The sequence below is a fragment of the Lissotriton helveticus genome, chromosome 1_1, assembly GCF_964261635.1.
Source record: "Lissotriton helveticus chromosome 1_1, aLisHel1.1, whole genome shotgun sequence".
Lineage (NCBI taxonomy): Eukaryota > Metazoa > Chordata > Amphibia > Caudata > Salamandridae > Lissotriton > Lissotriton helveticus.
Genome location: NC_136057.1, coordinates 1,365,922,623 through 1,365,943,417, shown reverse-complemented (window position 1 = coordinate 1,365,943,417; position 20,795 = coordinate 1,365,922,623). Strand labels below are relative to the sequence as shown.

The 20,795-nt window shown below is 45.7% G+C and overlaps 1 protein-coding gene across 1 annotated transcript in view; it reads right to left on the bottom strand.

The window, feature by feature from the left end:
• Positions 1 to 20,795, bottom strand: part of SUN2 (Sad1 and UNC84 domain containing 2) — a 131,268-nt gene that overhangs the window by 92,889 nt on the left and 17,584 nt on the right. Inside the window, exon 3 of the mRNA XM_078650227.1 lies at positions 2,804 to 2,862. Coding sequence (XP_078506353.1) covers positions 2,804 to 2,862 — 59 coding nt within the window. The remainder of the gene's footprint in view (positions 1 to 2,803; positions 2,863 to 20,795) is intronic.

The following is a 20,795-nucleotide window of genomic DNA, read 5'->3' as shown; positions in this document are numbered from 1 at the left end:
TAAAGCGAGGTGGCCACTCGCTCGGGAGCCACAACCACTGTAACAATGCCGCTATCTGCCGCCATTGACCTCGGGGAGGCAGGATGAGACGACCGATGTCGGGAAGCGAGCTGCAAAATGGCAGATAAAAGCTCCACGTTTTTTTCGGATTTGGGGGCGAGACAGTGGGCGGGCAAGAGGGAGGAGGCATGGACAGAGGGCGGGCGGGAGGGAGAACTTCAAGAAGGCACGACAACGGGATGGCGAGAGGGAGGGTGTTGGGGGCGGGACTTAAAAAAAGCACCAGAAACGCCCCCGAATTGCGTTTTCAAGAGAAAGCGCGATTGACAGCCTCTGTCTCCCAATGGCTAGTCTCCATTTATGGAGCTAGCCAATTGGAAACAGAGGCGGTCCGAACATCCCTACTGTAGACAATAGTTTTCGATCTGGGAGGGGCTTTGCCCCTCGCCAGGTCGAAACCTAAAAAGTATCCTCCCTGATAAAACCAGGTGTAACCCTGGTAGGAGGCATCTCACAACATCTGCATTATTTTCTTCACTGATTCACCAGAATAGACCAGCGGTGTGGACATTTTTCGATGCCAAGAAGATTTCGCATTCCCTTGAGTGGCCTTTTCTGTTTGAGGTCTGGCTTAGGTTGGACCTTGGATCTTACTTAATAGATTTGGTTAAGCTCCTGTACACCAATTGGATTGGTAAAGTATGCACTAACACAATATCTGTACTCATGGCCAAGAGTAGGGGCACCATTCAGGGATGTCCCTTTCATCTATACTTTTTGCCATGTCATTGGAACCGCTATCCTGAAGACTGAGGGAGTGTCCTACACAATAGAAGATTGGTGTTTCCCACCAATGTGGATAATAAGCTTCTATTTATTAAAGGACCCACGATTAATATTTCATCACTGAGATACAGAGATAGAGCTGGACTACGGTGAAATTACATATGTATGAGCTGTATTAGCTCACCCTCAACCAAGGGTACCTCGGCCTGAATTTCAGATGTACTGCAACAGTGACTCAATTAGACATTTGGGATCTATTTACATAGGGAGAGGGAGACGGATTAGGTATAACTAAGGCCTGGCTCTTGATAAACTATGCATGCAACTGGATTGGTAGATCACCCGCCACTGTCTAAGACAAACAGAAATGCTATTTTAAAGATTGGACAACTGAAAACATCTGACTTCTCTCACGGCGGTACATTATAGGTGTGCTCATCCCATGCTAATTTTATTCATCTGGCATGTCAATGTCCGAGTATATGAGATTATTTGAGAGACATCTACATCATTGTATCAAACATTATTCACCTTCACATTGACCCCACACCACTGGTTATGTTAAAGGGATATATGGTGGATGTTCCGAAACAGATGCAGTAACCCATTTATTTCTGTTGGAGAAGCAGCGACTGGCCATGACTTGGCAGAATGTGCAGATGACAAACACGAAGGACTGGATCAGAGACTCAGCCTTTCATCAAGGCACATAAAGACAACTGGCCAAACATTCAGGGCCTCATATGTGATTACTTGTTGGCTTTGAATGCAGATCGGAAGTGGAGCATAGTTACTGCAATGCTAGAATTTGTTTTACTGCTCGTCACACTATTTAGTAGAGTACTTGGTATGGAACAGCTATGATTCCCTTTCTTGTAAATGTTTGACTCTGGCCCTATTACAAGGGGAGAAAGGAATGCACCCATTTAATACTTAGGACTTAGGAAATGTCTGAATGTCTGTCTCAATCATATCCTTATTTGGTCTGTAACTGGATGTTACTTGGGTGGAAGTGTTGAAGAGATAGGCGCTTAAATAACTCCACTGGTGGGCCGTTAGGCTTGGGAAATTTACATGACTGCAACTTACTTATAGCAGTCTTGATTACCTCTACAGTAAAGTCCTACTCTGGGTTAACTATCTGATGTTGCCAACTAGTGACAGAATAGTGAACGGTTTCAAGAACAACTCCTTACCCGACCCCTTGTGTACAATGCAGGGATAAGTGGTGTTCCATGAACACCTGGGTTAGTCCATTATCTTTTACAATTACACTCTGGGCTCCTTACAAACGTATCCATCAGAGGCCTCCCTCTGCTCGCTCCTCCACACAATTAATTTACTTGCTTTACCGCCAGTCCCGTACAACCGATACCATCAGCATCAGGAGTAACGAAATAAGTCTATCCTTGGTAATGTGAAATAGACCACAAATAAAAGGACTAGTGTCTATCTTCTCCATGGTTCCACCAACACACATCCCCCAGGCTCACTGCACCAGTCTTCTATTCTCTTCCCTGCCTAGACCAACAGGCTTTACCCATCATTTGTAACACCCCTTAAATCACTGAAATCCCTCCCTAAAACATTCAAGGAACCAGGTTTATAACTAAGCAGAAAAGTCAGTTTGGTTAAGACTTGATGGGACATAAACATCCATTTGCACATGTATATTGATAATCCCATGGATTTACTTTTGAAACGATCATGAGCTGCTTAGGAATGATTTCCTTTGCCCATAAATTGGCATTTATTTCCCATAAAATGGGTGAACAATGCCATGTAAACATTGGGGGACTTCTCCCAGTTTAATTGTTTAACGCAGGCCATCCACATTTCATAATATGCACCCTGTTGTTGGTCTACTCTAAGGGTTTCTTGTTAACATCATCTCACGGCTTATTCGTTTTTCCCATTCATTTCACCATAACCTCCACTTCATTGCTATGAACATTTTTCAGTGTCAGCAAACACTGTGACCATAACATCACCCCCCCCCCTTAACCCCACACCCTACTTGGTGGGTCTAAAACGACCCACTCCCCAAACACCTGTTGCTCCAACATCGTAAGGCAACTAGTAAGAAGAGCAATTACAACAATATGGAAAATTGTCAGTCTCCCTGACAATCATTGTCCAGTCACTGCAGTGATCATCAAATTAGAGCTAACTTCACCGTCCGAAAAGGGCTGACCAGCATTGCTCTTTCCGGATACGTGCTTTGTGCTTCCAGAGAAATGCCCAAAGTCAGTAAATACCTGTGGTACATCATCCTTTCTTCTACCCTTCATGGCTAGGTTACCAGAAAATTCACCGCCTTCAGTTCCTGTTCTGGCATGCCCAGTCCCAGATGTCTTTTGGCTGCACAAAGAGCTAAGATTTCCCATCAACAATCACCCTAAGCTTGTCAGGGAAGAATATTTAATATTTGAGGTCTACTCTCTCTTAGTTTCTACCCAATGCTGTGAAAACTCTTCCTAGGCCACTGAACAGCTTGAGAACCCTGGCGTTCTCATACGGGACCAGGTCCCTATTCCAGAGGCGGTTCCTTCGTTAGGGTGAAGGAGGATCGCTCACCCAGCTACCAGCACAGCAAACACGAAAAATAAAAAGGTAATAGAATTATTTTATTGCCATTTTATTTTTCAGTGCTGCCAGTCCGAACTAAGTGTCAGGGCAGGACGGGGACATTGCTGCTGACTGGCAGTAGAAGAGAAGGAGTGTTGCTTCAGTTTAAAGTGTGCATGTCACTTTGGCCGGCTGTTTTGCAATGGCCAGCCTGACATGCACACTTTAAACCTCTCCAACCTGAGCTGTCTTAGACCGCGGGGTGGAGCGCAATCACAGGCCTCCTAAGCCTGTAGGAGCGCTGAGCCAACCCGCTTCAACCAATCCTGGCGCTTCTCTCATGCTGGTTAACAGCGTAACAGCATGAGAGCAGCGTCTGGCTTGGTTTAGGGAGTTGGCTCAGAAACCCATTGTTGCCTTGAAGCCACAGATTGCAAGAGCAGAGAAGACTAGAGAAGTACTTTATTTCTTTTTTTATTCAAAATAGGTTTTTGTTGCCCCCTGTCAGGCAGTGTGCGAAACATGCTCTGCCTTGAGCCTCAACTCCAAAGCTCTCAATTGTGACCCATTGTAAACAATGCTGATAACGGGCCACGAGCGAGAACTTAATTTTTTTTAATTCTGCCTCATTGTGGGTCGACATATTTGCCCGATCACCCCACCACTTTTAACTATGAGCAGTCGCCACTGCCCTATTCCTCCCTGCTTCTAAGATAGCGTTACAATAATTGAAGAACATGGTTATGACTGATCATAAACAGGCCACTTGCAGAGGAGGTGGAATCACAGCTTTATGTGCCCTTTTGACAACAGAAGCAGAGAGGCTCTGTGCTGAAGGACATTTGTGGTCCATTCCTCTATAATAGTTCCATAGAAACTGTCCTGTCACCCTTTGTTCTTTCTTTATTTTCTTCTTTGTCTGTGCTTTGTTCTCTTGTATCTTCTTTATTTGCACCTGTTCGTTGTGCTGTCACCTTCTTTTCAGTTCTTTGTTCTATTGCTCCTTGTTCAACCCTTATTTTCTTATTTTGCCTCTTTTTGCCTTTGCATATGCTTGTTTGTGCCTTTTTCTTAATTTCCTTTCTTTTCTTTCTTTTGTCCTTTATTTTGCCTCTTTTTGCCTTTGCATATGCTTGTTTGTGCCTTTTTCTTAATTTCCTTTCTTTTCTTTTTTTTTTGTCCTTTTATTTGCCCCTTTTCTTCTGGTGTTTCTCTTATGTACATGTATTTATGTATTCATGCCCACTTGTCGTTATTTGTCCTTCTTTGTGCCTTTTCTCCTCTTTGATCGGCACTTTCTGATGTTTTTCGCCCTTTGCCTGACTTTAAGATGGCCGCCGCGCTCGTTCTCTGTTCCTATTGGCTTGTACAGCCTTATTCTAAGATGGCCGCAGTCTTCTAGCGGGACTTCGCGGCCAATCGCGATGCAGCCTGACCTCAAAATGGCCGCCGCGCTTGTTCTTCGTCCCTATTGGCCCTCGCGCCTGGCCCCAATATGGCCGCCGAGACTCTCGCGAGAGCTCGCGCTGGCTTTTCTTTTATTCCTTGAAACTCGCGCTCTTTGGCTGGCGCTTACCGGATTCGTTTCTTCTTCGTTCGCGGCGGTCGGGGTGGGCTCCCACGTCGCTGCTTTCTTCTGGATGGCGCTTCACTCTTCCCTCTTCCTTTTGACCACGACGCAATCCAGGGTGGGCTCCTCGTTTCAATCTCGATGTTCCGATGGGCACAGCATGCAGTCCGTCGAACCTTCGTCGCCAGATGTTGTGTCCCCAGACCCAGGAAAGCACGCAGGACACGATAGTGTTGTACAGGTATGCCTTTATTCTTGTTCCTTACAGCATATGCAGATCACGACCTCATGCCTCGAGGTCCAGCACCAGAATGTTCCTCTCCCCACCCCTTGACCGGATGTGGTGTCCGGTGTCCCCTCGCCCCTGCGCTGCCCCAGGGTCCTAGTGCCCTTGTCCTGGACAGGACAGAAACCTCTAAAGCCTTTTCTGGAACGCTCATAAAACTAACATTTGTGCAGGAGCTAACTTCAGCGTCTTCAGCTCTTTCTAGAAGATAACCAGAAACCTCTGTAAGACTCATCTTACAGGACAGTCATGCCTCCCTAAGGGAGAGTACAGGCCGCCAGCGTTACTAGCATCCGTCTGATCGCAAATCTGAGGAAGGTGTATTTATCCAAATTATTAGTTCAGTGCTGTCTGGCTCCCTTAACCCAGACCTCACTAAAAGAGGTAGAAATAGGAGGGTTTAGCTGTGATAACTTCAAAATGGCGATGAAAGGCACATAACATGCATATTTGTAAAGCGCGCATTCGCCCCCAAAGGGGTATCTTGGTACTGTATAACAGATGTGTATTGTTACACAACTCAATGGTACTCATTTTATCGACTTTAGAAAGTATGAGAGGCTGAGTGGACCCGCAGGGATTTGAACCTGTGAACTTGAGGTCGTACACAGGCCAGTACAGTGGATGCATCAATCTACTAAGGCACCAGATCCGACATACTAAATCGTAGTGAGCTAGCGTTCCCCCTTACACAGTCTCATTAAGTGGGCCGCCGATACTGCTCAGGAGAGGAGTGAACTACATATTAGTAGGCACGGCCATAAATTATCACCTTAGACTAGAGCCCTGCTGTTCCCCCACTCCTGATCCATGCAGTCACTACACCATAGCACCACTGAATGGCAAAGGAAAAGAGGAACAGAGAGGAAGAAGTAAAACACAGTGGGGCTAGGGGTGCAGTTCAGACCACTGGCTCCATCCCCAGCCCTAGTCCGGCCAACTGACCAGCTGCATCAGGGAGAACCATTTGTCCTGTGTCTGTATAGTCCCTGAAGGTGGCACTAACAGTAACTACCCTCCCCCTCCAAGACTCTGTGGCATTCTTCTGCCCTTCTCCACTCAATAGGGTGTCTGTCTTACCACGCTATGCCTGCCGCTAAGCCTCAAATTCCGCCAGGCGAGCAACGCTGCACGGTGGCTCTAACCCCTGTGCGCAGAGGGGGTGTTACTAGAGGCATTACCAGAGCCAGAGAGGTCCTCCAGAGGTATTCCATGTTAAAAGCAAACTGTCTGATGAAGATCAGCTTACTCTGTTCGGTGGACTGAATATCATTGCGCCCCCCCCCCCCCCCACAGTCCAGGTCGCAGCATGAGTATCAGTTGTCCAGTACCTTAAAAGCTAGGCATTAATCCTGCGAGTCGCTAGGCCATGCTGTCCCATGTCAAATTCATAACATTCCTGTGATTTTCTATCTTTCTAAGTAGAATAGGAGCAAATGTCAACTTGGTATCATACCTGTAGATTTCTGAAATATGGTTGGTCCAGTCTAATGGAGAAGTGTGGCTCACTGGTTAGAGGCGGCAGACCCGTAAGCAGAGAACGGCCCGGGACCAGGGTTCGATTCCCGACGCGGCAGGGTCGTGGACCAGGGTCAGCGGACTCGATAATTCTCGCCTTGGTGCCTACTCTAGTCAGAGACCACACGCGGCAACTCTGGGCATCAGCTTGCCTCATCTTCACAACGGCCCCCCAGATCGCCGGGGATGCTTGGTCGCACCTTAGAGATACCCATCTGGGACCATCTCTCAGGGTGAGCCAGGACGGGTTCCCCAGCGGTCGAAGCGTGGAGATACTCCTCCGGGAGTCGATTCCTAGCGCTATATAAACCCACAATTAAATTAAATTAAAATTAAATTAAATTAAATTAATGTTTTATTATACTTTTTGCTGATCCTGGTCAGACAGGACAACAGCTAATCCAGAACATGCCCCAGATTATGTGTTTTGGTGCTTATACATTGTAAAAAGTGTAGATTTTCTATATTCCACCCATGTCTTAGCTATTTTCAAACCATAAATTCAGAACTCCAAGAACTTACATTAGTGTGTTAGGTCATGTAAGGGGCAGTAGGATTTCCAATGCATCAGCTTCAAAGTTTTCCATTTGGGGGTGAAACCAAGACAATCAATAATGTATCCTTGCAAGATAGTAACTCAGCCACTAAATGCTCAAACAATAGTAGTGGTTTTTGGTAAATGGGTACGGTCAGCTTATAAAAACTGAACACCTCCCCACACCCGTTGCCGCTTTATCAATCCACTCAAATAGATCTAGACTCTGCAAGGACAAATATGAACAGAGCAGGTCCCAAAGAGTGATAAAGTCAAATTTTGGTAATAAGAAGGTCTGTGGATAACAGAGATAATCATAAAGTCAGGAATGGCAGTGCAATACGCATTAACTCACTGGGCAATTATCAAAGCACACTCGGGTCCAAAGACAAATTAGACCTGGTGACAGAGTTGTGTGGAATGTTCCTAAAGGACCTCTTTAGATGAGGCCGCTCACAGTTACTATCATTGCCATAAAGACCATCTACCCCTACTGGACCAGGGAGTCTAGTATATACAATGACTGGAGGTTTCCACTGTATGCTATTCCATCTGCCCTCTTCCGTCTGGTGTACTCCGGGACCATGTATGCATTATCTGACAGCCATTCCCACCAATTGCAGTATGTTTAAGTGGCCACCCACTAATCTAGGTCATGATTTTCTTGGTTAAGTTACAGATGTCTACATGTGGATCCTGCTCACAAAAATCTGTAAAACATTCAAAGAAAACACTAAGGGCCCCACATTTACAGAAATGTTATTGCTGTAGGAAGAGAGGGTTTTGGTGTTGTGACAGTACTAGGGCAGATTTTGCTGCTCAGACAACTTGAGAGGCAGTCAATTCTACAAAATAAAGGATGGCATATGTTCCATCACGGGAAATAGTGAAACATTACAGCAAGTGTGATGATGAATGTTGGCGCTTTTGCCTCCATCTATGACACTAGACTCAAAAGGGAACTAGTTTGCTACGTGAGCCCTGGACTCAATGAAATATTTAGATTTGCTCTAGTTCGTCCAGCGAGTGATTACTTTAAGTCACCGTGGAAGTTTTGGAACCAAATTTGTCGGTGGCTTGGCAACAAGTTTGATATTAATCTGATGCCCGAACCGAGCTCGGTTCTTTTTGGTATCTCTGATATATCGGGTTTATGCATGCCTCAGCAACAGTATATTTTTATTGCATCACTTGTTGCCAGATCTATGATTTTGCAAAGATGGAGAGAGGTTGACTCTCTAAAATTTGCGCAGTGGTTACTTAAGATGTCTCGAATTGAGGCGAAGGAGAAGCTTTATTCCCAAAGAGTAGGAGCCTTAAGGAAGTTTTATAAAATATGGGGTGGGAATTAGGGTTATGTTTGCTTACATATTCGAAATATCGAAATATAGATTTTGAATTTATGGTAATTAACAAGCATTTATTATGTATTTCAATGTTATTGCTATTCAGATGAATTCTTTATCTCTCTTTCTACTAACTGCAAAAGAAATACATTTATAAAAATAAAAAAAAGTCACAGTGGATGTCTCGCCCTGGTTTGGTGATTTGATGCTGGGTGCAAGGGTTCACTCGAAAATAATTAAACATTTGTACATAAAACTAGTACAATTCAAATACAAATTACCATAAATTATGGAGGATCCATGCCGAAACATTAATATGAAAACCAAGTAAATAACAAGGGAGGAGCTCATGGGATATTCACTTGCGAACCAAACGTGTGACAAACCTGCAAAGAGTACATGTTAAACGTTTTAGGTCTCTTACGCAAAACATCTCAGTGAATGAATAAGATAGAAAGGAGCTAGATTTGTAGAGGGCTAGTGTTGCCCTTGCAGACAGGCACCCGGTGGAGGCTCCAGCAGGGAACAAAGAAAAAAAGAGGAAGGAAACCAGAGCAAGGTGAAAAGAAAAGGTCTAACGGAGGTAGTAACAGGAAAAAGTCTAGTTCAGAGATACAGGAAGTAGCAAACATTTGAGGTTTCTGTGGAAAGGAAGATAGTTTTTCAACTGAGCGCAAAGAGGGGGAGGGAGGGGAGTGATGTATCAGCTTAGTGTGAATCTCTGGCTGAGTGACAGAACACAAACCGCCAGAAAAATATTACAAAGTCCAACCACAAGGGTTTAGCAAAAACAACTCAGCCGATTAAGAGCCACCAAATGATCTACAATGGAAAGCTTGCACAAACAAAGATTTTGAACCAGTATTTACAAATGTGGTGCAACTAGTGCTATAATCTGCAAACTTGGTTCAAGCATTGCCCTTAATTACCTTTGTGCTAGAGTGGTAGGGGGCCCACTGTCTAGTTGGAGGGACCCAAGAAGCCTCTTGGCAAGTGATTCTTTCCGCCTAATTGTACCCTGAGGACTTCTCCCGATGAGTAAATGAAAACGTTTTTTGTCTTTCTCTGTGTTTAGATACGGTTCACTCGTATTTTGGAAGAAATCTCCTTTTCTGTTAAAACATTAGTTCTAATGGGTTTTACAGCATGGGGTCACACATCCAGATTGTACCACAACTCCAGCTCCCTTGGAGTGCTAATGCCATGAAGATCCACGCTAAGTATGGAGATGAAAAGGGAATGCAATATAGCACAGTCACTCATGTATCAGTGCCATGACAAAGCCATGCTAATTCCAAGTTATGGCCTAGGAGAACTTCCCTGTCATCAAGTGAAAAGCCGGTTTTTCCCATTTGGCTGCTATGACCTGAATTTCCCGTGGAGCAAGTATAAAGAAGAGCATGATTTCCTGGTGGAATCTCCTAGACAAAGAATCTCTTGATGCAGCTGCACTTAGTTGGAAAAAGATTACAGAGTTCAGGAGAAACCCAGACAAAGCCCAACACATTTTTGATGTCCGCAGCAGCCAAACTCCAACCACATCTGGACAGATAAAGATGATCTTTTCCTAGAATTCAACAATGAAAAGCCCAAAAGTACTCAATTACACACAAAAAAAGACACTGTTCCTGGTGGCCATTTACAGCAACATGATTGGACTAGAATATAACCTGAAAGCACGTGGATATAGTTACAATGAGCTTGCAAGAGGGGTGCCTCAAACTAGGCTCAATCCACAGATCAGTTGACTCCTGTAACACACCATTAATCCAAAGCACACAGGCATCCATTCTCTCTCACAGAAAAGCTGATGTACCTTACTAGAGGACACATACCTAGTGGCGCAGAAGAATATGGGCCGTGGAATGAAAACACTACAACATATCACATACCCCCAACACTGGCGGAAATTACGCTCACGCAAGATCACTAATAAACACAATTACATGCTACCACAAATGATCAATGGCACAAATTCAACCTCACCACGTGATGGCAAAAACAGCGTTTGGTAAGACTGTGCCCCCAACAGGATAATGAGAAGGTGCACTAACACAGAATGAAGTTCACTTTTACTAGAGTGGAACTGATGCGTAGACAGGTGCATGATGATGTACTTTACAGATGTTGGTAAAAGGAGGCTGCCAGAGCCTCCGGCTCAATTTCCGCTCATCTCAGAAACATAGAGATGCAGGAAGTAAGCAAAGTTTCCTGCCCACACCAAGCTGCTTCCTCTCCAGACTGCACAAATGGTCCACTACAGTGCACAGCACTCGCCTGCCAACTGTAGTGCAGAGGAGAGCTCACTCGATAACCTGGCAAAGACATAACTGACACAATATCATACTAAGAATATAGACCTTACCTGGAGAAAATAAAAGCTCATCCACTCTCCTAGTTTAAGACACCTCACCAGTTGGTCTTGGGTAAGAACAGAGCTCACACACTATCCCTGGTACTGTACAGAGGCCACCCACTGTAACTTCTACAGTACAGAATACACTCTCCTTGGCACAGAACAGAGCTTGTACAATATCCCAGGTACAGTACAGACTTCACACCATATACCTGACAAACTACGGATACCCCCACAATCCCTGTGTAACTGGAGCTTTGCCACCATCATCAATCAACCAAGTGGCTTGCAAAGTGTGACCACTCACCAATGAGGGTCTCAAGGAACTGAAGGGGGGGTGTATGACTGCAGATCTGTCACAAAGCACTGTGGTTCAGTCGAAGAGCCAGGTCTTGAGGTCCTTCCTGAACTGGGGCAGTGACTGTGATTGTCTTAGGGAGAGAGGCAGGGTGTTCCAGGTCTTTGCTGCGAGGTAGGATAAGGATCTGCCTCCGGCCGTGGTCTTGCGGATATGTGGGATGGCGGCTACGGCCAGTTGAGTGGAGGTCTCTGGTGGGTGCGTAGAATGAGAGGCGGTGGTTGAGGTATGCAGGTCCTGTGTCATGTAGGGCTTTGTAGGCGTGTGAGGAGCTTGAAGGTGATCCTTTTGTTGACTGGGAGCCAGTCTCTCAGGTGGGTCAGGGCTCGACAAATCCACTCGACCGCTCGCATTTGCGAGGTAAATTTTATGAGGTCGAGCTATTTTTAGGTCCTACTCGCCCTTTCTGGCGAGTAGGAAAACATACTAACTTTTATCCCCCGTCTTTGAAAATGGAGCAAATATGACAAGATAAGATTTAAAGGCCTTTTTATTGCTCACAAAGCAAGTGAGCAATAAAGATGCCTTTAAATCTTGTTATCTTGTCACATTTGCTCCACCTTTAGAGACGGAGGTCAAGTAGGTTACTGTTAAGTCGAGGAGCTTTTTTAAAGTACTAGACCTGCAGGACTATTACCATTTTTCAGATTTCTCGAGCCCTGTGGGTAGTGATGTGGCTGTGGGGGTGTTGAGGATCAGTCTGGCAGAGGCGTTCTGGATACTTTGCAGTTTCTTGAGGAGTTTCTGGGTGATGCTAGTGTAGAGTATGTTGCCATAGTCGAGTCTGCTGCTGACGAGTGCGTGGGTGACCATCTTTCTGGACTCAGAGGGGATCCACTTGAAGATCTTTCGGAGCAGGCGTAGCATGTGGAAGCAAGATGATAAGACGGCGTTAATCTGGCGGTTCATGCGGAGCGAGGAGTCCAAGATGATGTTGAGATTTCTTGCGTGGTCTGTGGGATGAGGGCCAAGCTTTGCAGGCCACCAGGAGTCATCGCAAGCAGAGAGGGTGGAGCCCAAGATGAGGACTTCGGTCTCTGAGTTTAGCTTGAGGCAGCTGTCCTTCATCCAAGTGGCGACAGCCTTCATCCCATTGTGGAAGTTTCTCTTGGCGACTGTGGGTTCACTGGTGAGGGAGAGGATCAGCTGGGTGTCGTCAGCGTAGGAGACTATGCTGAGTCTGTGCTTCCGGACGATGACTGCAAGCGGGGCCATGTAGATGTTGTAGAGAGTGGAGTTCAGGGAGGAGCCCTGAGGCACTTTGCAGCTGATTTATGTGGGTTCCGAGAGGAACGGTGGTAGCCTGACTCTCTGTGTGCGGCCGGTGAGGAACAGACGGATTCCTTCCAGGGAATTTTCCCGGATGCCGGCATCGTGGGGCTTGTGCATAGGGTGCGGTGGGAGACAAATGTCAAAGGTGGCCGAGAGGTCCAGGAGGATTGCAGTTTCGCCTCAGTCGACGAGGGTGTGGATGTCATCTGTGGCGGCGACTATGGTGGTCTCCGTACTGTGATTGCTTCAGAAGCTGGATTGCGAGTGGTCCAGGACGTGGTTCCACTCGATCAACTCGGAAAGTTGGGCATTGATAGCCTTCTCGATGACCATGGCTGGAAAGGGAAGCAGGGAGATGGATCTGAAGTTCTTGCGGCCCTTCGGGTTGGCAGAGAGTTTCTTCAGCAAGGGGTTGATCTCTGCGTGTTTCCAGTCTTCCGGGAATGTCACGGCGTTGACGGAGCAGTTGATGGTGCGGCAGAGTTTGGGGCGATGGAGTTGCCGGCTCTGTTGAAGATGTGGTGCAGGCACGGGTCTCAGGGTGGGCCTGAGTGGATGCTCTTCATGATCTTTAGGGTGTCGTCTGTGGTCAGGGAGTACAACTGATCAGGGTCTGGTATCGTTGAGAGCGATGATTGCGAATGGGGCGAGAGGGTCTTGGGTTTCGAGGTTGTTGATGCTGTCATAGATCTCCTTAATCTTGCAGTGGAACAAGGCGCTGAGATTGTTGCTGGGTTTGGCAAAATCTCTGACAACAGTTAAAAGTTCCTTGCTGTTGTGCAAATTGATCCTTTCTTTTAGGGCCTCTTTATTTGTTGTTTTGATGAGATGATGATATGAGGTGACAGCGGTTTTGAAGGCTGAGTGGTCTTGCAAGGTCTTGCTTCTCCTCCATTTTTTCTCTCGAGCGGTCTACAGGAGCGTCAGGACTCATGCAGGGCAGGGGAGAACAAACTGGCTTTTTTGGAGTGTGGTTTGCCTGGCACTTTCTTTATTGGAGCCAGTGCATCAGCACAGTTGGAGATCCATTGGTGGAGGTTGTGAGCTAAGGTATTAGCATCCGCAGAAGTCGGAGGTGGGGTGTTGCTGAGGGAGGTGGTGAGCTGTTCTTCAGTGACCTTGTTTCAGCTTCTGCATGGGTAGCGGTGGGAGTGGTGGTGTACAGTGGGTTTGGTGAAGGAGAAGTGGACACAGAGGTGGTCGGTCCAAGGCAGCTCGGAGGTGTGGCTGAAGGAGACATTATCAATGCTAGAGTAGACGGCAATGTTTCCAGCAGGGACGATGTGTTCTTGTCATTGGGGTTGTCCAGATAAAAGTTGAGGTCGCGGAGGAGGAGCTCATCAAAGTGAAAAACCAAGTTTACACCAAATCTGTGGCATAGTACAAAACTCATCCAACGTCTGTAAGGTATTAAATAACTTACAAACCATGTTTGGCATAGTAGGGAACTTGACTGCCGTACTCCACACAGATTAGAGGTCATAGAACAAGAGATAGACCACCCTATCCCCAGAAAGGTAGAAAATGTGCCCACAACTGTGGCTAAAACCAAGCTCTCGCCCCCACTTAGTAAGGAACAGAGCTCACAAACGACCCCAGGCATAGTACAGAACTCTCATATTAGCTCTGGCCCAGTATGCACCCACAATCCCTGGTGAAGAATAAATCACATAAGATCCTTGACACAGTACACAGCTTACACCTAATAACGGACACAGTATTAAGCTCCACATTATCTCTTCCTAACAGGCGTCATCAAGTACCATCCCTGTGAACAACAGAGTTAGCATCATATCTGTGGAAAAATACCAAGCTCATCCAATATTGTTGCAGAAAGAGCTTTCACAATATATGCGTCACAGTGCACAAATCACCCACTCTCCCTAGTAAAGATCAGCGCTCAACTATCATCTATAGCAAAGGTCAGAACACCCACTTCCCATGACCGAGAACACCTCCTCCCACCTGGAGAAAAGTAGAGCTATTATGCCATTCCAAGGAAATACAGAGCTCATACCACTCCCCTTTTGGTTAAGAACAGAGCTCAACTCACATGCCATACCTGGTAAAGAACAGAGATCACACACCATCTCAGGCAATGTACAGTCCCCAATGCACCTTGGTCACGAATACCAGCTCTGGAATGGTAGAGTCTCCAAAGGCTTGTTCTTACCTACCTAGAGCTCACTAACCTTCTCTGGTGAAGAACAGAGATCGCATCTAACCAATGGCATAGTACAGAATTCACCCACAGACACTATATGCATGAAGAAAAAGTGATATCACACCCCCTCCCCCCTACCCTAGTCAAGGACAGAGCTCACAAACTGTACATGGCTCAGCACCAAGCCTGCATCCTATCCCTGTTCCAATGCAAAGCTCAAATAAAATCCTAGCAAGGTACAGAGCTCACCCACTATTCTGCCTAAAAACAGAACTCGCTCACCCACTTATTTAAACATAGTTCATAGGGTATCTCTGCCACTCAACAGAACACAAACGCTGCCCCTGGCATGGTTCAGAATGCCGCCCCTGTCCCTGAAGAATAGATCACCCCTAAGATACCTGGCACAGTACACAGCTTACAAACAATCCCTAGCACAGTATGAAACACCCCCACTATCCCAGTTTAAAAAGAGTTCTCAGTTACCATCCCTGTGAAGAACAAAGCTCACACCTAAGAGCTCTTTCACAATGACTGTTGAAAAAAATGATTGCTCAGACTACGTGACACCACAAGTTAATTCACTACACTTGGCAAATATCAGAGCTCATGCTCACCCTCAGAGCTCATCCACTACCCCTGTCTAAGATCAGGGATACCACCATCCCATGTGCCGCCGGACCCTTTTTTCAACAGACTGTCATCAAAGGGTCTCAGCTCACTAAAATGTGCACCAGCGAGCAAATACTTCCTGAACCCCAGTGACTCAGGCAGTCACCTTCCCACGGATGGGACAAACTTTGCTTAAAATTACATCTCTCCTAAAAAAAATAATAAGGTTACAGGAACGTTATAGTTTTATAGTTAGGTTCACATTTTATAAACATAAAACCATAGAAATTCAGCAGTTATCTCAGGAAACTATAATTAATGCCCTAAGATAACTATAACTAGCACCCCCACCATGCAGTTTTCTTATCAATAATTTGATTGCAAATTTTGCAGTGAAATTATCAATGATGTCACAGAAGATGTCATGACTGATGTCATACATGGGGTAATTAACAGTGCATGGCGAGTGCGCGAGTTATAGTTTGAGATAACAAAAACTGCTGAATTTCTAAGGTTCTATGTGTGTACAATCGGAACCAAGCTATAAGGTCCCGGTAACCTTTGTTTCTTCAGTGAATTTCTAGGTTTCTCTTTTAACGCAAAGTAATATTTAATTACCTTTCTTAATCCAATAACCGCAATGGGCGCAAGGACCAAACCAATGCTACGCACGGCCAACCCCTTGCGTGCAACCAACCCCGCACTGTGCACGGGTGAGGGGGGGTGGGGGGGGTGCTTAGCAGCAAGACCTGGTCCTATGGTCAACCCACCAAAGGCAGCCAACCCGAAAGCCTCCACCCCGGGCCGCTTTTGGCCCTGGGGACACCATCTCTGGTGCATTTCTTTGGGTGGAGTGGGGGTGGGGGTGGGGGGGTTGGGGGAAGGGGCATCCTTCCCCTGGCCGATTTCAGACTAGGGGACCCCATCCCCTGCACATTTTGTAAGGGAGGGAGGCATGTGCCCCCCTCCCTAGGCTGATTTTGGCCCCACGGACCCCATCCCCCAGGACTTGCCACTATATTTATGGGGAAGGTAGCACGTGGCCCCCCTCCCAAGGCTGATTTCGGCCCCGGGGAACCCATCACCGGAGCCCGGCCATACTGCAAAAAGGTGGTGGGGGTCACTCTGCTGCCCTCGACAGGCCAATTTCGGCCCCGGGGAACCCATCCAGTCTGACCGTATTGCAATGGGGGCATGCACACCCCCCCCCCTTCCCTAGGCCAATATCCATCCAGGGACCCTCATCGCCCAGGGCCTGTCAAATGCCACGCGGCCCTCCTCCCCGGGCTGATTTTAGCCCTCGAGACCCCATCACCACACAGTCTTCATCCTCATCAACCGTGGCCCATCCAACAAAGGGTGGGTGCCCTTCTACCCACCCAGGGCACCAACAACACTATAGTTGGGAATGTGGGGGGAGCTGGCATTGCTCCCGCCTGAAGGGAGCAGCTACTTATGCTGCTACCAGCAGGCAGGTGCATTTTTCATCCTCCCATCCACTGGGAGCAGATTCAGTGTTTGCTTCGCTTGGTGGGAGTTTTGAAATTGCTCCCGTCAAGCGAGAGCAAATGCAGGTTTCTCTGACCGCATCATTGATGACAAAATCCAAGCTTTATTTTTGCACATATTGCTCTATAAATTAGTTAGATAGAGCTATATATATATATATATATATGTATATATATATATATATATATATATAGCTCTATCTCCACACGCTTGCCGCTTAATCCCCTTACCGCTCGAAGAAGGCATATGAAGACCCAATTTTTTTAAAGTGGTTGTATTGTGCTACCACCTTGTCGCCATGAAAAACGGCCTTGTTCACATGACAGCGCATGGGCGGCAGTGCTTCCTTTTAACGTGCAAAGTGCAAAACGCTTCAGCATAGAAACGGAAGACATACTGCTTATTTGGTAACAATCATACAGGTTACAGCTTAAATGCTTTTAAATTCATTTTTCAAACTTGAAGCATATAACAAAGCAAGTGACTTCCTGAAAACAGATCTCTGTACAACACAGCCAGTATACATGAAAACTACCCATATACTATATATGGATAAAATCCTGCATAATTGTATAGTTCCAAATGCCTCTATGCTGGGATATGCATATATCTGGGTGCCATATTTCCACATACATATGACAAAATACCTTACCCCAGCTATGGCTAAATGGCCTTCTGTTGCAATAATAAAATGGCTAAGTACTAGAAAAGAATGCCCCCAATCTCAAACAAGAGAGACCCCTATGTGTAAATGTTATGTGCAAAAGTGCAAAGATGAATCATATGTGCAAGGATAGTGCAAGCAGATTTAGCAAGTATATGATCTAATTTTCGGTATGGACAATACCTAATACCCTAAAGTGGCATTGTGCTTATTACAACTCGGTCTGAAGGAGATAAGAGGAAAACAACTCGGTAATTGTCTAAAAGAAAGATCTATAAATTGGTTACCACAACATGATGTACACAAGATTAAAATTGATATAAAATCATTCCGACCTAAAAATCCCAATAAATTACCTAAAATCCTCCTATTATGTAATATAGCTAAATCATTAAACACAGATGTAAATATTTGTAAAAAATATCTGTAAAAATGTATGTAAAAAATATAATTGTCTAAAGTGGAATATATACAAGTTATTAGATGCCTCTAATCTGGAATCTAAGATAACGGGCTTAAGCTCATATTGCAGTGATCCCCCGAAATGATTAGACAATTAAGCAGTCCACGAACCAACAACTCAACCATCCAATATGTTAACATACCCAGTCAATAAATACCCTATAGATACATACGTAGATAAATAAATAAATAAATAAATACGTACATAAATACCGGATAAAATTCACTAGGTACAATATGTAAAATAGATAGCATAAATAAGATTGTAAACAATTGATGCCCTGATTATTTATAGATATGTATGTAAATCTCCATAGGTGTCGAGACCTTTGGGTTGTTTGGTATCTAGCTCTAATATATACCTGGTCTCCAAAAGCCGCAACCTGGCCTCTCTATTGCCACCCCTTTTGTTAAAAGGTACTGAGTCTAACACATAGTATTTAAAATGTTTGAGGTTACTCTGGTGTTGTTCATTAAAATGCCTCACCACAGGATAGCTTGGGTCTTTGTTCACGATCGCCCTAGTGTGCTGCAAGATTCTCTTATGCACTGGCAGTTTAGAGCTGCCTATGTATGTGAGGTTGCAGCTACATACCAGTACATAGACTGCATATTCTGTTTTGCAAGACAAATATTTAGATATGGTGTGCTGCTTTAAGGTAAAGGCAGTTTGATAATTTTTAGTATTCATACCATATTGGCAAGCCTTGCAATTTGGACATTTGTAGAAGCCTGTTCTGGGGGTCAACCATGCATTGGATTCTACATCTTCTGGGTTGTTTTTCATGAGTGCATTGCCCATCGATGTACTTTTACTAAAAGTTATAGATGGTTTTCTTGGCAATGCTCCCCAATGACAGGATCTCCCATGAGTATGGGCCAATTGTATCTTATTATTGCCCTAATCCGTGCCTCCTGTCTACTGTATCCAGTGGTGGAAGTGGGCGGGATCAGAAGGGCATGGCGTGCCCCTACTTTTAAAATTTAACTCAGTTCGTTCCCCTACTTCTTTATTTTAAAAATGCGTCCCAGGACGGCAGGGATGGTCTAAAAGTAAAAAGTATTGCGTGATGGTTCAGCCATGTGTGATGCAGATTTAGGAAGGCCTTTGACGTCACCACGACCTACCCCCCCTCCCCTCTGTATCTGAGGCCACACTGTAGGAGAAGCGTTTCACAGTAGGAGTAATCAATCAGCAGTGAAAACGGCTTGCTTTGGTTCTACAGTGATTTACACCTCATTTAGTGACGAGGCCCCCTGCCTGTGAAGTGAGTGAGAAGTTCCAGGCCTTCTAAACACCCTACCACCCCTGCCCTGGGCTCTTATCACAAAGTGAGGCATGGGGGGGAATTTCACTTCAGCATGGGTCTTCAAGAGGCGTACTTGCCCAGCAGAGTCTGTGCGGCAGAGATTGCAGCAATCTGTGGTGAGCAGGGAAGGAAAAGTTGAGTTTTGTAACACTGGCTCCACATTTAAAAAACAAAATCTTTTTATTTTACAACCCTGTCTCTTGAGTTTACTTTTGCTTTCTGTCCCTCCAATACTTGCTCTTTCTGTCACTCGAATCGCGCCTCTTTTTTTTTTAATTACCACCATTTAGTCATTACGCTACCTTCACTCTTGTCTCTCTCCTTTCCTGGTCTCTGTTTCCAGCTCCTTGTCTGTCCTCGTCTCGCCAACTTTCTCTTCCCTTTTCTTCCAGACTGCCTCACCTTCTTCCAACTTCCTTTCCCCTTTGTATATCACCTCTTCTCTATACTTTTCCGCTTTATCTTCGTTCTACCCCTCCCATCATTCTTCTATTTAATCCCCAATTTCTCACTCTTTTTATTCCACCCTCCTGGTTCCTTGGCTTTTCACTCTCTCGTGCCACCCCTCTACAGTTATCTCACATTCTCCTCTGGCTCCCTCTTTGTTTCCAGTCTTTACTACCTCCTTGTTACGATCCCTCCAGTCCCCTTCTCTAAATTGTCTTTTTCTTTTCCTCATCTCTAACCTCTCTCTCATCACCCCTGTTTCTCTCAATCCCTCTGCCCCAACTCTTTTCTCAGCTCGAGAGCAGGAAGGAAACATAGGCCTCAGCCTTCTTGTCTAGCTACTGTGGTGTTATTTCTCTATGCATAGTGGCAGGCAAACTCTGCTGTGCTGCTTGTACTAAGATTCTTTTGATGTGGGAGATACTGCAAGTATATTGGCATCCCCTTGAGTTGAAGTTACTATGGTACCTTTGATCTGAAACATACCATGGTTGGGGTTCAAAATGTGGTTTGAACTTCCCTCCACTTTGATTGGTGTGCAGCAGAAACACTAGGTCTCCCATGTTCAGTGTGCAGGTCCTTGCTTACCTGCATTGGCTTGCAGCTTCACTGGTTTTTAGGTACTATAACTCGCTTGTGCATTGCTCCGGCGAGTTATAGTAAGCGGAAAAGAAAAGTCTACCAAAACGGCTGCGGATCGCAAACAGTTCATGTGATCTATGCGCGCGCATACCATGGCCAGCCACATAACACACCACCATTTGTCTGTGCCTCGGCATCAGACTTCAAGGGCTGCCGCTCCCCCTCCCCCCGCGTGCACATCGCGCACCACCATTTGTCTGAGCCTTGGCATCAGACTTCAAAGGAAGTCGCTCCCCCCCCCCCCAATCAGACTTCAAAGGAATGCGCTCCCGAACTTGCTGGTCTTGCTCTCGTGAGCCTTTATTTACTTGTTTTCATGGTCTGTTCTTCATCCAGCTCTCTCTTTCATTACCTCTGTTTCTTCCCCTCTCTCTCGCTTTCAACCTTGTT